We start from the raw sequence: 15,063 nt of genomic DNA on the forward strand, positions 1-15,063 counted from the left end.
ATATTTCTTTCTAATCACATATTTTATTTGCATGCATGTTTAAAGTGGCTTCGTCACCCTGGGGTGTCGGCTAGCACATGCCTATCCTGATATTTGGGGATATGGGGATTGGGGCGTGTCAGTCCACTAGCATAAATATAGCACCCAGGGTTTGCTGGCATCAACTAGCTAAACTCAGTACTGGTAATAATCAATAATCCTAGCGTTTATGATAGGATTTTACCACCTGCAAAAGTAGGGATAAAAACACTTAAAATACTTGTAAGAGTACAAGATAATTGTAGTATAGTCGGCTTTAGCAAGGTCATCCTCCATAGGGATTGAATGAATAACGTATGTTAGAACCAAATTTTAATTAATTATTTGAAAACAAAAAAAATGTTATTTTATGACTTAAAAATATTAAAAATGAATTTAATTAAAAAAAATTAAATAAATTAGCAAAGAAAAAAAAACAAAAGAAAACGATTTTGAAAATCAAATTAAGCACTAGGGTTCCGCCGTCACCTTAACAATCATACGTAGTTCTTCCAATTACTTATGACTTACACATGCATATTTGGAAGGTTTGATTTTCCTAATATATGTCCTACTTGGAACCTGCAACGTAGAACGTATATCTAACATGCAACTCATCCGTAGTGTCCATATTGAATGTGAGCATGCAAGACTCATCAAGTTTTGTGAAAACCTTTTGAAAAACCATGCAACCTTTAGGATGTGGCGTCCATCCTAAGTAAAGTTACATTTATTAACCACAAGAAGCCTTAGTAAATTTCAGGTATAGTCCTCTGCCAAAATTGCATCAAATTACTTTTCTAAATATCCTAATAGTGGCCAATCATGAAGACAATAAGATAGTTTCAAATACGGTGATTAATAATTCAAAACCTGCATTCGTAATATCATAAGTAAATTGAAAATAAACTAGATATTCTTGCTGAGGCTCGTGGCCTCACCTTAGCAAACAGAAATTAGTTACAAACAATCATAAAACAAAATATTATTAAAAATAAAGATAGAAAACACTTTGAAAATAAACTTGAATCATCAAATGCTCTCTAAACTGAGTTCTCCAAAGTAGTGCGTACTCAACCCTAATGGCTAAATAGCCTATTTATACTACTACAAAATAAAATCCTCCCTAGAAAAGGTCTTAGAATAAAACTAGAAAACATAATTGAATAAGATAATTTAGGAAATACATTCCTATTCTAACTTTGGGAAAACTGCCCAGCCATAAAGAATCCCACGTTTCTAGATCTTCAGGACTCCACAACAGGCCCAAAAAGGCTAGAATTAAAGCTTGAGATATCCCAAACATAATTACATAAGGTCTCGAACACAAAAGACATCATCTTGGATGTTGAAAAGTCCAAATAAGCCCATAACGTCAATTTGACTGCACTGCACACTGCTTCTTTATTTCATCGCCATAAATAAACTGCTTAGTAGAAAAATATGAAACTTTGATAAAAATAAGTTGAGAGACTCATGAACATCCTCCAATTGAAATCACTCCAAAATTTGTCCGTTTAACTACTTTTTCTCAAGAGGAAGTCGAATGTCTTATATTGGAAATATAATTCAAAGTATCAACATTCAGACAAAATAACCAATAAATTAATACTAAGATTAGGGTACAATATATAGTACAATATCGACTCATCAGTCTAATAGGATAAAATATCACCTGCAAATAATCTACGACTAAAGATTGCTATATAACATATATAAGAGACCGTGTGAACATAAGTCACCAATGATTTCAAGATATCGTCAAATATCACCATATATCATCAAAGACCAACATAGTAATATGCATTTGCATATAAAACATATATATCTCTATCACGTAAAAACGTTTATTTTTTCAAAGGGGTCCACTCACAGGTAAGCAGAGCATCTCTTATCAATAGGCTCCTTGCCTAAATCCTTTCGATCCTTTAATACGCGATAAGCTAAGTTAAGCTTAAACCGATATTTTATGGAACATTGCCCAAAACTACCATTTAGATATTGAATTTGCATGGAGGGCACCACGTGATTCAGATCACAAAAAAAACACTAAGGGTAAGTCTCGGGTCCTTCACGAGCTGCCGTGCTCTGGCCACGCACCTCCATGTACCGCCGTGGTGGTGTCACGTGCCGCCATGGGATGTCGTCACTGGTGAACACGCTGTCGTACTCACCATCGCAATTCGATTAGTAGACACCATACTCACTGGAGCCGGAGCCACGCGCTGGTGCTGTGAGGTTTTAAGTGAGGTAATGGAATATACCTTTTCCGTCCATATTTCATCAAAGTTAATGAAATTTCAGTTGCTGCATCAAAGTTAATGGTGGTTGTCGTTGAACACTGTTGCCCGAGCCTCGTCAGAAACTATAGAGAATAACCCATAACATTGTCAAGGCTTCCCCGAGCTCGATTTCAATGATTTCACACTCCAAAATCAACCCAAAACATGAATTAAGGTCTAGGGAATTACCTAAACCCAAAACATGAAGTAAGTTTATTTGTCATTATTTGTGGTAATTAGTGGGAAAATTAGTGGTTATGTGTAACTTTTGTAACCTTTTTTCTTTGTTAATTTGTGTTTATTACCCATTCACTAAGGGTGATAATAACATATAATTATTAGGATTTTCCCATTATCTTTTTATTTATGATCTCACTACCAATTTCCTAATAACTACAATCTTTATTCCTCATACTTTCTATCTTTTACTTATATTGGCCAAAAAAAAGTGTTCTTGTGGTAGAGCTATGGATTCTTCTCTTTTTGTGCAGAAATATTTGAGACAAAGACAATTTAGTTGGATTGTTGCATCTTGGAGGGGACAAGTCAAGAGATATACTATTGCATCGATTCTTGAACTTTTGTCAAACTGCAGTGGGCTTGAACTTCCTTAAAGAAAGTAAGATACCTGCGCCTCAGCCTAATTGTCTACGTGCTTCTTAAAAGAATATTAAATTTACTTGTAATTTTCCCAACAATGGATTTTAAACGATTTCTTTGTTGATTGAATTGTTGCAGTTCTTGGTATAAGGAGCTGTAGCTCCATTGAAGAAGTGAAAGAGGTGTACGATAATATTTCTTCAGTCTGGTATATTGTTATAATGATAGGAATTCCCGCAATTTGATTAGTTTTGATAATTTCCAAAAGAAGAAGGCTCTGTGTGTCAAAGTTTCAAAAAGAAAACTCTACAATACTTCAAAATTTAATGCTTTTTTTTTTCTTTAGGAATTTAGATGGGCATGCTTCGGATACTTCCAATTTTATCAAGGTTGGCGAATTAAGTGGTTTCTCCATGGGACGGAGTTTTATTGTTACATGTAGATGGAAAACTTCATGTAGCCTGATGTTCGGGAAGGAATTTCGCTAGAGAGAGTCATTGGCTCAAGCACACAACTCCCCGAGGAGTTGGCACTTTGGTTGGTTGTTGGGCACTTTCTTGTCGAGAGGCTGCAAGAGAAGGACATAGATAGTTCTGAAACGTGCCTTTATGGAGCCTTAGGTGTAGGCTTTGAGGTTTGCAATCAAAACTAACTAAGTGCTAAGGCGTGCCACTACCATCTTAGTATGGCAGATGTATAACAAGTGTGTTTAAGTCGATTACTTGCGCCCCAATTTATTCTTACTTCTTGTTATTAAATGATTGTCGTTGATGGGTTAAGTCTACATTAAGTTCTTTTCTGTGCCTTGAGATCAAGGACTTTTAGTTCATTATCTTGTATACTTTAAATGGTGGAAGTCCAGATCTGACTAAGTCATTGGTTTAATCCCCATTTGGTTTTCATGACAGTAAAAACCACTAAGTGAACTGGATCTGAGAACCAAAGGAACTTTTGATCATCAAATGATTGGAAATAACTTGAATATATACTGAAGAGTACATCATAATACTAGATCTACTAATTGAAAGACAAGACAAAGAGAATCGAGCAAGATTTCACCTTGTCGGGCAAGGTTGAATATCTTGCAATTTCTTCTCTTTGTGGTTATAGAGAGTGGTGTGTTAAAGAGGGATGGATGGTAAACAAGTTTACATAAGGGGATCGATACTACAACATCTAGAAAAGGTAGCATAGCTTTTACACTGGACAAAATATGTCTTTCTAAGGGAACTATTGGCTAAAAAGAGCTTGAGAGGTACGAACTAGCTTGAGAGCAGAGTTTGTATTCTTGTTCGTTTGATTGGTTAAATGTCCTTGTCTATGGGCCTTGTCTTCCCTTTTATAGGCATTTCGTCCTGGCTGTTGTAGGCTTTGCCCGAAAGCACTTCAGTGAGTCATCTAGAAAGTGTTTTTGGGCTGAGAGTAAGTTGATTTCCATCGGTTGTCACTTCCCATGTAAGCACATAGTCTTTGCATTAATGATGAGCCATCATATTGTCTTGAGATTAATGGCTGGGCTTGGTGCTGGGCCTCAGGCAAGTCTCCTTACTTTAGTTCTTTTAGGCTTTCCTTCCTTTACATTAAAAGTTCAAATATTAACCCAAACAATGGCCTCTTTAATCATTGTTGAGTCTACGGCCCAAGATGCTGATTATGATTAAATAGCCGTCGCACACCTTCACTCAGGACTTGCACCATTTTAAACAACCATTTATTAGCTAAACACTTACACTACCCTATGAATTCTAACCGTCAATTAACCATTTATATAAACCCCCTCTCTTGGCTAAATACCTTAGCCACTTCGAATCTTCCAACTTCTCAGAACTTACTAAGCCTTCACAATTTCCAGAAATTTTCCTTTCCTTTACTCTCTTATTCTTTTACTCCTTCTTCGAATTCTCTTAGTTGGCGCCAAAAACTATTCCTGCTTAATCTCCATGTGAAACTATTAAGGGAATCTCCACCATGTGTTGCTTGCTCAACGATCTTCATCGCCTTCGGACTGGTTTGCACACTGAACTTTTCCTTAAGAAGGGATGAATGCATTACTTGGGGCTAAGGCCATTGGGTAAGGTTGTAGATGTTACCCATGACTGGTCATTGGCTTCCACAACATCCTTAGAAAAGCGTACTGCATCTAGCTTCTGTTTCAGAACTTCTATGGTATTGAGGAGTGCATTGATGAGTAGCTGAGCAGTTTTAATCGCACCAGTAGATTTCACTTGTGCTTATATCCACAAGCCCAGACTTCCCTATATCTTCTGCTTTCTTGATCACTTCATCATCATATGTGTATGCTTTGGGATCAACTACCAAGACTTTGTCGGCTAAAAACCTCGGTCAAGTTTATGGACGACGGCTCCGAAGATTTGAAGAAGTTAAGACGGAAACTGGAAGTTGGATATGCTAGAACATATTTAGCCAGTAGTAACATGGCTTAGGAGGAGTCGGGGGAAATGTAGACCCATCATTCTAGGATAGTTGCCCTAGTCAAGAATGTAAAACTATTAAGCTAATTGTGCCATTTCATTTGCAATTGCATATGATTCTCTAGGGATGTAGCTGATTGATATTCCAATGCCCCAATAACTTAACAATTGAGTGGCCGCTAAGTAATAACCAGCCATGGTGATATGTCTGCACTTGTATTCTCCATTTAACTGATTAATCACCAATTCTGAATCACCAAACACCTCAACTTCAGTTGCCCCCAACTCTATAGACAATTATCAATGCCTCATACTGTGCTCGATTGTTGGTAGTCTCCTGATAATATAGGAAGAACGGTTAACAGTGTTGAACCTCGTTGGGATCAATAATAAACATCCCAGCTTCAGCAGCATTTTGGGTACAAGATCCATCAAAATACAACCTCCATGGAGTGATCTAAAGGCTGGATATCCTTTTTACCTTCTGCTGAGCCCATTTTTCCTTGCTCGAAAGGGCCTTGCTTGGTGGGATCCAAAGGTTAGCCACATCTAGAGTTCCAAGGATGTTGATAATCTCATATTCTGCCTCTTGATGCTCAACTAAGAAATCCGCTATTGCTTGCCCCTTTATTGCCTTTTGTGGTACATACTGAAAACTGAACTCTGACAGTACTAGAATCCACTTTCCAATTCTCCCTGTCAACATTGGTTTTGACAGCATATATTTGATCATGTCGGTCTTGGCAATAATGTGGATGTGGCAAGGCAACATGTAATTTCTTAGCTTGTAGGCAGTAATGTACAGAGCTAAACATAATTTTTCTACTAGAGTATATCTTGTCTCTACCTCAGTAAGGATTCTACTGAGGTAGTATATGGCTTGTTCCTTCCCGCCTTCATTATTTTGGGCCAGCAAGCTTCCAATTGATTTCTAAGAGGAAGAAATATAAAGTTTTAAAGGCTTCCTTTTCTGAGGTGGCATGAGCACTAGTGGAGAGGCCAAGTAAGTCTTTATGCTGTCGAATGGTGGACCCCATTCAAACTCTTCTTTATCTTTCAACCTCAGAGGAGGAGTTAGCGGCTAAATCTTGCCCCTCAAGTTAGCAATAAATCTCCTTAAGAAATTGATTTTTCCAAGCAGCCTTTGCAATTGTACTTTATTAGTGGGAGAAGGTGATTCCATTATTGTCCGAGCTTTGTTCTTGTCAACTTCTACCCTTTTTTTATGAACAAGGAAACCCAAAAAGTTGCCCGATCTTACCCCAAAAGCACTCTTCTTTGGATTCATGTTTAACTTATGGATCCTCATTCTTGTTAAGACTTGTTTGAGGTCTATTAGATGCTGTTCTTCAATATTAGATTTCACCACGCTGTCATCAATATATACCTTCATGCTATGGCCAATTAAGTCATGAAAAATGGTTTTCATTGCTCTTTGATAGATTGCACCGGTATTTTTGAGCTCGAATGACATTACCAAGTACTCATATACTCTGACATGACCCGGGCACCTAAAAGTTGTTTTATGTAAATCTTCTTTAGTCATTTTTATCTGATTGTATATAGCATTTATTTCCATGAAAGATAGAACTTTGTGCTTGGCAACTGCATCTATGGATAGGCCAGCTATAGGCATGCGGTATTCATCTTTAGGCATGGCTCCATTAATGTTTCTATAGTCAACATAACATCTAACTGCATTAGTTATAGCTTTTAATATAGGTACAATGTTGGCCAACCACTCGACATATTTGGCAGGCCTAATAAATCCAACCTTCATCAGCCTCTCAATCTCTTCTTTGATCTTTTCTTCGATCTCTTTTGACATCATTCGTGGTGTCTGCTTGACAGGTTTAAACCCCTCCTTAATAGGCATCATGTGTTCTACTAAGGTTGAATCTAAACCACGCATTTCGATGTAGTGCCAAGCAAAACAGTCTTTATATTTATGTAAAAGGTTGACAATCCTTACCCGATCCTCGATTTCCAGCAAACTGATATGTATAGGTCTCGGATCCTCCTTAGTTCCCAAATCAATGGTCTCCAAGGGGTCTTGTACTTCTGGGGCGGTTTATCAGGCTCTACACGTAAAAATTCAACTAACTCTGGACTTTCGGGCAAATCCTCTGGCCCATCCAGGTCATATATACATTCAGCCATTTGGATGGATGCTTCTAACTCCTTCCCAAAACATTCTTCTTTACTCATATGGTTGCTAGAAGCCTATTTGTTCCAATCATTTTCTTCCTTGGCTGAGTTCTCCTTCTCTTGTTTTCTCTTTTTCCTATACACCAACTGTCTTTTTATTAAGGACCTTGTTTGTACCATACTTGACCAATCCCAAAATTACTGAGCACCGGTCAACGTTACACCATCAAGGACCTAGAAGAGTTTCCCTCCAACCAGGAGGCCAAGCACAGCATGACACGTGTCGACATCAGAAGCCAATCATAGCGCGACACGTGTCAACATCAGAAGCCAATCACAATACGACATATGTCAATGTCAGAATGAAACTAGAAACTCTATTCTATAAATAGAGATCATTCTCTCTCAATATTTCCGAATGTCATTTGTACTAAATCATTCACTAGTACTCACTAAAGGAGAGCTTGAACCTATGTATTTGTGTAAACCCTTCACAATTAATGAGAACTCCTTTTCTCCGTGGACGTAGCCAATCTTGGTGAACCACGTACATTTTGTGTTTGCTTCCCTGTCCCTATCCATTTACATATTTATTCACACTAGTGACCAGAGCAATCTAGTGAAGGTCACAAACTTAACATTTTCTATTGTACCAAAGTCCTCACTGATTTTGTGCATCAACATTTGGCGCCGTCTGTGGGAACGACACTTATTCCTACTCTCTTCAGCTTTGCCAAGCTGGTTTCCACCATTCGTACACTCTCTTTTGACCAGGCATCCCTCTCCAACATGGGGAACAAAGGAAGCCACAACACACATAATGACACCCTTCTTGCACCTAGTGCGAAGCAACGAAAGAAGGAAAGAAAAAAAGTTGCTCTTCAAGTAAAGTCGATGAGCTAGAAGCTCAGAACAACAAGATAGCAATGAAGAATGAGATCCTCCATGAGCAGTATGAGAAGCTCTTTGAGACGCTGCTCGAAGATTAATGACCCAAGGGTTTCTGAAAAACTTGGTCCCCTCCCACGACCCAGGCCTGCTGCCAATCTAGGGAAGGAACAACAGGTCCCAGATGAACATGAAGGTACAGGGGACTCTGAGGTATTTTAACAGACTCGCCCTAGAAGTCAGTACGGCAAGTCCAAGAAAAAACCACACGCCCTTGCTTAAACTTTCCTACTTCCAAGAGACGATGGAGACTTACAAAAGAAAATTCCAGTGGTACATGGCTCCATTCAGGACCCTTTTGTCCTACAGCTCCTTGAAGAAGTAAACAAGTTATAGGCCGAACGTCAGGCCGAGATACCTGACTGGAACCAACCCAGGCTTGACCCTCTCACAAGGAGGATCCTCGACACGCCCCTTTAAGCAAAGACAAAACAAAAGCTTAGTTTACAACTATATACTGGAAGGAAGGACCCAATTGAACACCTTAACCTCTTTGAGTCCACCATGGCATATCTGATGCATACCAACGAAGAGCGATGTCTTCTCTTCCCTTCCACCCTCTCTGGCAGAGCTCTAAACTGGTATTGCCGTCTTCCACTTGAGACAGTAGACTCATTTGAGGAACTGAGGAAACTGTTTGTTTCTCAACACATCTTCCAGACCAATCGCTTGCATTCTACAGATGACTTGTACACTATTTGCCAGAAGTCGGACGAGTCACTACGAGAGTATGCTGGTCGCTTCAGCCATATGTATTCTTGCTGTGCTGAGGCAGATGACAAGACCGCCCTTAAGGCTTTTACTACAGGCATACGTGATTGTTCCTTCAAGTACATGATCAATGCCAACACTTGGAATACTTACTCTGAAGTGATGGCATAGGTTTACAACCACGCCTCCGCCGAAGCAAGGACATACCAAAGGAACCCCCCACATGGTTAACCTCTATCAACAAGTGGGAAGTGGAAGTCAAGTTCTACCAAGTAAGGAGATCTTGGCCATTCAGACACCCATTGCATCATCTCCTGCCTCATTTAGCTACTCGCTAAGTCACCAAACGTATCTGTCTCTTGGTAAGAGGAAGGATTTTTACTCTCAGCAAGCCTATTACAACAAGAGGGATAAAAGTTCGTATCAAGACAACCAGGGGTAAACATATCGTCGACTATTATGACTATGGGGCTAAGCCTCACTCTTTCAAAGTGGAAGACTAGGTACTGAAGGAAATGCTATTATAAGAAGGCATACATATTACAAATGTTTTGACTCTCAACTGCTTGAGATCTTTTGTTACAAAAACCATTCGGCAAATATTTAAAGAAAAAGGAATTCAGACAACTTCTTCTAAGTCTTTTGCACTCCTAGCACTGGAACACTTGGTCTACACTGACCTACCCTTATACTCCAACTCAGAGCTTCAACATGCATACTTTGACACAAAGTATGTGATACTAAGTGTTACAACCAACATGGTTCACATATTAAAAGCATGGATCCCTTTATGCATGGTAAAACATTCATAAGCATCGCTCATATCAATCAACATAAACATCATACATTCCAACACATTCATACATAAACATTATACATTCCAACACATTCATACATAAACATCATACATTCCAACACATTCATACATAAACATTATACATTCCAACACATTCATACATAAACATCATACATTCCAACACATTCATACATAAGCCAACTGTCATTCGAAAGGATTCAACATACTTTGTGTCTTCGACACTTGCTACAATGTGCCTCGACACTTTGCCCTTATTCTCACCAACTAGGTGAAGAAGGAACTCATCTTCATGCCACCAACCAGGTGATGAAATGTACAACCCGTACTCTCCTTCATGCCACCAACCAGGTGATGAAATGTACAACCCGTACTCTAATATCATTTGGCAACTTGCCACTCATGCCACCAACCAGGTGAAAAAAGAACTCATCTTCGTGCCACCAACCAGGTCATGAAATGTATAACCCGTATTCTAATATCATTTGGCAACTTGCCAATCATGCCACCAACCAGGTGAAGAAGGAACTCATCTTCATGCCACCAACCAGGTGATGAAATGTACAACCCGTACTTTAATATCATTTGGCAACTTGCCACTCATGCCACCAACCAGGTGAAGAAGGAACTCATCTTTGTGCCACCAACCAGGTGATGAAATGTACAACCGGTACTCTAATATCATTTGGCAACTTGCCACTTATGCCACCAACCAGGTGAAGAAGGAACTCATTTCCATGCCACCAACTAGGTGATGAAATGTACAACCCGTACTCATTCATTCCACCAACCAGGTGATGAAATGTACAACCCGCACTCTAATATCATTTGACAACTTGCCACTCATGCCACAAACCAGGTGATAAAATGTACAACCCGTACTCTCCTTCATGCCACCAACCAGGTGATGAAATGTACAACCCGTACTCTAATATCATTTGGCAACTTACCACTCATGCCACCAACCAGGTGAAAAAGGAACTCATCTTCGCACCATCAACCAAGTGATGAAAACAACTCACCATTCATTCCACATACCAGAAGATGAGTGGTACAACTTGTACATGTGAACTCCTAGCATTCACAAATAATAAAAAACCCTCAAGCTTGACAACTCAACTAGGAAAGCACTTATGCCCAACAAGAGTTATAGTCACCAACAAAGTCTTATTGCAAGCCAACAACAACTTCAGTGCATGGCATACGAAGATCAAGCTATTCGTCCCTCCTGCATTTGCTTCAGACAATTCTCCTTTGTAACAATCCAAACACTACAACCTCGTAGAAAGCATCACACACTCTTGATCAAGATAGTGTGAAGCAAAACCAATTTATGGTGCCAACAAGAGCTTCATCAAAGGAGTTCAACCATAATTCTCAAAAGCTTCACACACTCTTGATCAAGACAGAGTGAAGCAAAACCAATTTATGGTGCCAATAAGAGCTTCATCAATAGAGGGCAACCATAATTCTCAAAAGCTTCACACACTCCTGATCAAGACAGTGTGAAGCAAAACCAATTTATGGTGCCAACAAGAGCTTCATTTCAACCACAATTCTCAAAAACTTCATACACTCTTGATCAAGACAGTATGAAGCAAAACCAATTTATGGTGCTAACAAGAGCTTCATCAATGGAGGGCAACCACAATTCTCAAAAGCTTCACACACTCTTAATTAAGACAATGTGAAGCAAAACCAATTTATGGTGCCAACAAGAGCTTCATCAAAGGAGTTCAACCACAATTCTCAAAAGCTTCACACACTCTTGATCAAGACAGTGTGAAGCAAAACCAATTTATGATGCCAACAAGAGCTTCATCAATGGAGGGCAACCACAATTCTCAAAAGCTTCACACACTCTTGATCAAGACAATGTGATGCAAAACCAATTTATGATGCCAATAAAAGCTTCATCAAAAGAGTTCAACCACAATTCTCAAAAGCTTCACACACTCTTGATCAAGATAGTTTAAAGCAAAACCAATATATGGTGCCAACAAGAGCTTCATCAAAGGAGTTCAACCACAATTCTCAAAGGCTTCACACACTGTTGATCAAGACAGTGTGAAGCAAAACCAATTTATGGTGCCAACAAGAGCTTCATAAATGGAGGGCAACCACAATTCTCAAAAGCTTCACACACTCTTGATTAAGACAGTGTGAAGCAAAACCAATTTATGTTGCCAACAAAAACTTCATCAAAGGAGTTCAACCACAATTCTCAAAAGCTTCACACACTCTTGATCAAGACAGTGTGAAGAAAAACCAATTTATGGTGCCAACAAAAGCTTCATCAATAGAGGGCAACTACAATTCTCAAACCTTCGAAGCAAATTCAAGACTGTTCGAAGCAAATTCAATTTATATAGTTCATCCAAACCTTCGACTACTACAAGGTGTGACTTGCATCACAATCTCTTGCTCAACAGTGTGGAAGTAAAATTTGTATATGTTGTCTCTCCCACATTTTCAAATTTCTAGTTTCCCAAAAAAAAAAAAAAGAAATTCAACAAAGCTTTATCAATGGAGGATAACTACAAATTCTCAAAAGCTTCACACTATCTTGATCAAGATAGTGTGAAGCAAAATCAATTCATGGTATCCAACAAAGCTTCACCACAAAAGCTTCACCAACAAAAGCTTCATCAATGGAGGACAACTACAAATTCTCAAAAGCTTCACACTATCTTGATCAAGATAGTGTGAAGCAAAATCAATTCATGGTACTCAACAAAAGCTTCATCAATGGAGGACAACTACAAATTCTCAAAAGCTTCACACTATCTTGATCAAGATAGTGTGAAGCAAAATCAATTCATGGTACCCAACAAAAGCTTCAATTCCAAAGCTTCACCTACAAAGCTTCAACTCCAAAGCTTCAACTCCAAAGCTTCACCTACCAAAGCTTCACCCACAATAGCTTCGCCCACAATAGCTTCACCTACAAAAGCTTCACCCATAAAAGCTTCACCAACAAAAGCTTCACCCACAAAAGTTTCACCCACCACAAAAGCTTCACCCACAAAAGCTTCACCCACCACAAAAGCTTCACCTACAAAAGCTTCACCTATAAAAGCTTCACCAACAAAAGCTTCACCCACAAAAGCTTCACCCACCACAAAAGCTTCACCAACAAAAGCTTAGCTTCACCCACAAATGCTTCCACCACCACAAAAGCTTCACCCACAAAAGCTTCCCCCACCACAAAAGTTTCACCCACAAAAGCTTCACCCATAAAAGCTTTACTAACAAAAGCTTCACCCACCACAAAAACTTCACCCACAAAAGCTTGACCTACAAAGCTTCAACACAAAAGCTTCATCTACAAAAGCTTCACACTATCTTGATCAAGATATGTGAAGCAAAATCAATTCATGGTACCCAGCAAAGCTTCAACCTCAAAGCTTCACCTACGAAGCTTTAATATATATATATATATATATATATTTTTTTTTTTTTTCAGAAATTTGAAAATTCAAAAATTTGAAATTTCGAAAATTTGAAAAAAAAAATTCGAAAAAAATTGCCTAGGCCTCCTTTTCTTTGGGCCTAACAACTTTCATAACAAATATATATGAAGAAGGAGTTTTGGGCTACCACTTAGAAAGGCAATGCTACCATATGCTACTGCACCTTGATACTCGGAAGTCTCACGACCACTTAGTGACTTGGATTTTTCAAGTCTCCAAACAAGAAGTTTTCTTCACTCGGGAAATTAAGGGAGCACTACCTCAACCTACATGCTTCACTCACAAAGCTTTAACATACAAGCTTCAACAAAAGGAAAAATTCAAAGAACTTAGTGAAGAATGCCTTGGTGTATTTAACACAATACGTTGAAATGAAGCAAAGCTTGTTTATTGATATCTCCGATAAGTTACAAATATGTACATATACATGAATCAAAATAAACAAACAAGAAGGAGCCTTCATAAAGGTTGCTAAGGAGAAGTCTCAGCAGTCGGCAGAGTCCCAGAAAGTGGAGGCACCAAAGGGTGATTATTCAAAGCCTCGGTACTAGGAAGAACCCCAGAAGGAGGAGGCACCGAAGGTTGATCATTTGGAGCTTCATTACGCGGTACAACCTTAGAATACGAAGGCAATAAATGCCTTCGGAACAAACCCACAAACCTCTGATGATCAAGTAAAATCTGACCATTAGCCTGCAGTTGGTCGAGCTTCCTCTCCATGTTTGTAGCATAGTCATGTGCGAGCCTGTGCAATTGTTTATTCTCATGCTTAAGCCCTCTGATCTCCTGTTTGAGACTTATCACTTCAGCCGCTAATGATTCAACTTGGCGGGTTCGAGCAAATATGCATTGGGCAATATTAGAAACAGAACCTGCACACTGAACACTGAGAGCCAGAGAATCCTTAACAGCTAACTCATCAGACCGTTTGGAAAGTAGTCTGTTATCTTTGGGAATGAGAAGGTTCATGGGCACCACCACAGCAGTCATATCATTCTTCATCACAGAGTCCCCAACGGTAAGAGGACTAGTAGGGGATAAGAAGGATGGGCGCCATATGTTGTCTTGACAAGGCATGGCTGCCTCTTTACCAAAGTTCAAGTCAAAACGACGGTAGGATGGGCCAGACATTCTCAGAAATGATGAAGGAGAAATGAGGTGCAATAAATCTCTGAAGTAAGGGGAAAATTCCTGCAAGCAATAACTCTCTAAATGTACTTCTTGCACACAATTGGTGCCCTTATAAAAGAAAGGGCAATAGGGCCGTTGGTTCAAAAATCGAAGAGGCACCACTCTCCGTATTTCGAAGAGGCACCACTTTCTACACGCAACATCAGCTCCTTGGGTACTACAGATAACTTTGCCAAAGATCTCTGACAAAGGTTAGACACATAAATTTTGAAGGTCCAACTACCCTACTATTACCCACAAGGGTAAAGGAACAGCACCACTGCTTGATAACTAGAAAGTCCCAATGTGTGTCAACCTCTGTGCTCCGTGGCAAGGCAAACTGGCAAAAATCCCTAACCTTTACTCACATTCGAGAAAACACTCCCACCAAGATTGCTTGCTCAAAAATCAAAGAGGCACCGCTTTCCGAATCTTGAGAGCCAAAATACTAACAGGATTACGTGCTT

The 15,063-nt window shown here is 39.2% G+C and overlaps 1 protein-coding gene across 4 annotated transcripts in view; it reads right to left on the minus strand.

The window, feature by feature from the left end:
- Window positions 1-1,311: 1,311 nt before the first annotated feature.
- LOC126603827 (thioredoxin O1, mitochondrial-like) overlaps window positions 1,312-15,063 on the minus strand; it is a 90,953-nt gene continuing 77,201 nt past the window's right edge. For 2 of the 4 annotated variants that reach the window (XM_050270802.1, XM_050270798.1), the window contains one exon: window positions 1,312-1,420. In XM_050270802.1, coding sequence (XP_050126759.1) covers window positions 1,327-1,420 — 94 coding nt within the window. In that variant the 3' untranslated portion in view covers window positions 1,312-1,326. Of the gene's footprint in view, window positions 1,445-15,063 lie in introns of all 4 variants that reach the window. The other 2 variants (XM_050270799.1, XM_050270804.1) reach the window with 2 other exon arrangements.

The sequence above is a fragment of the Malus sylvestris genome, chromosome 15 (genome assembly GCF_916048215.2).
Source record: "Malus sylvestris chromosome 15, drMalSylv7.2, whole genome shotgun sequence".
Lineage (NCBI taxonomy): Eukaryota > Viridiplantae > Streptophyta > Magnoliopsida > Rosales > Rosaceae > Malus > Malus sylvestris.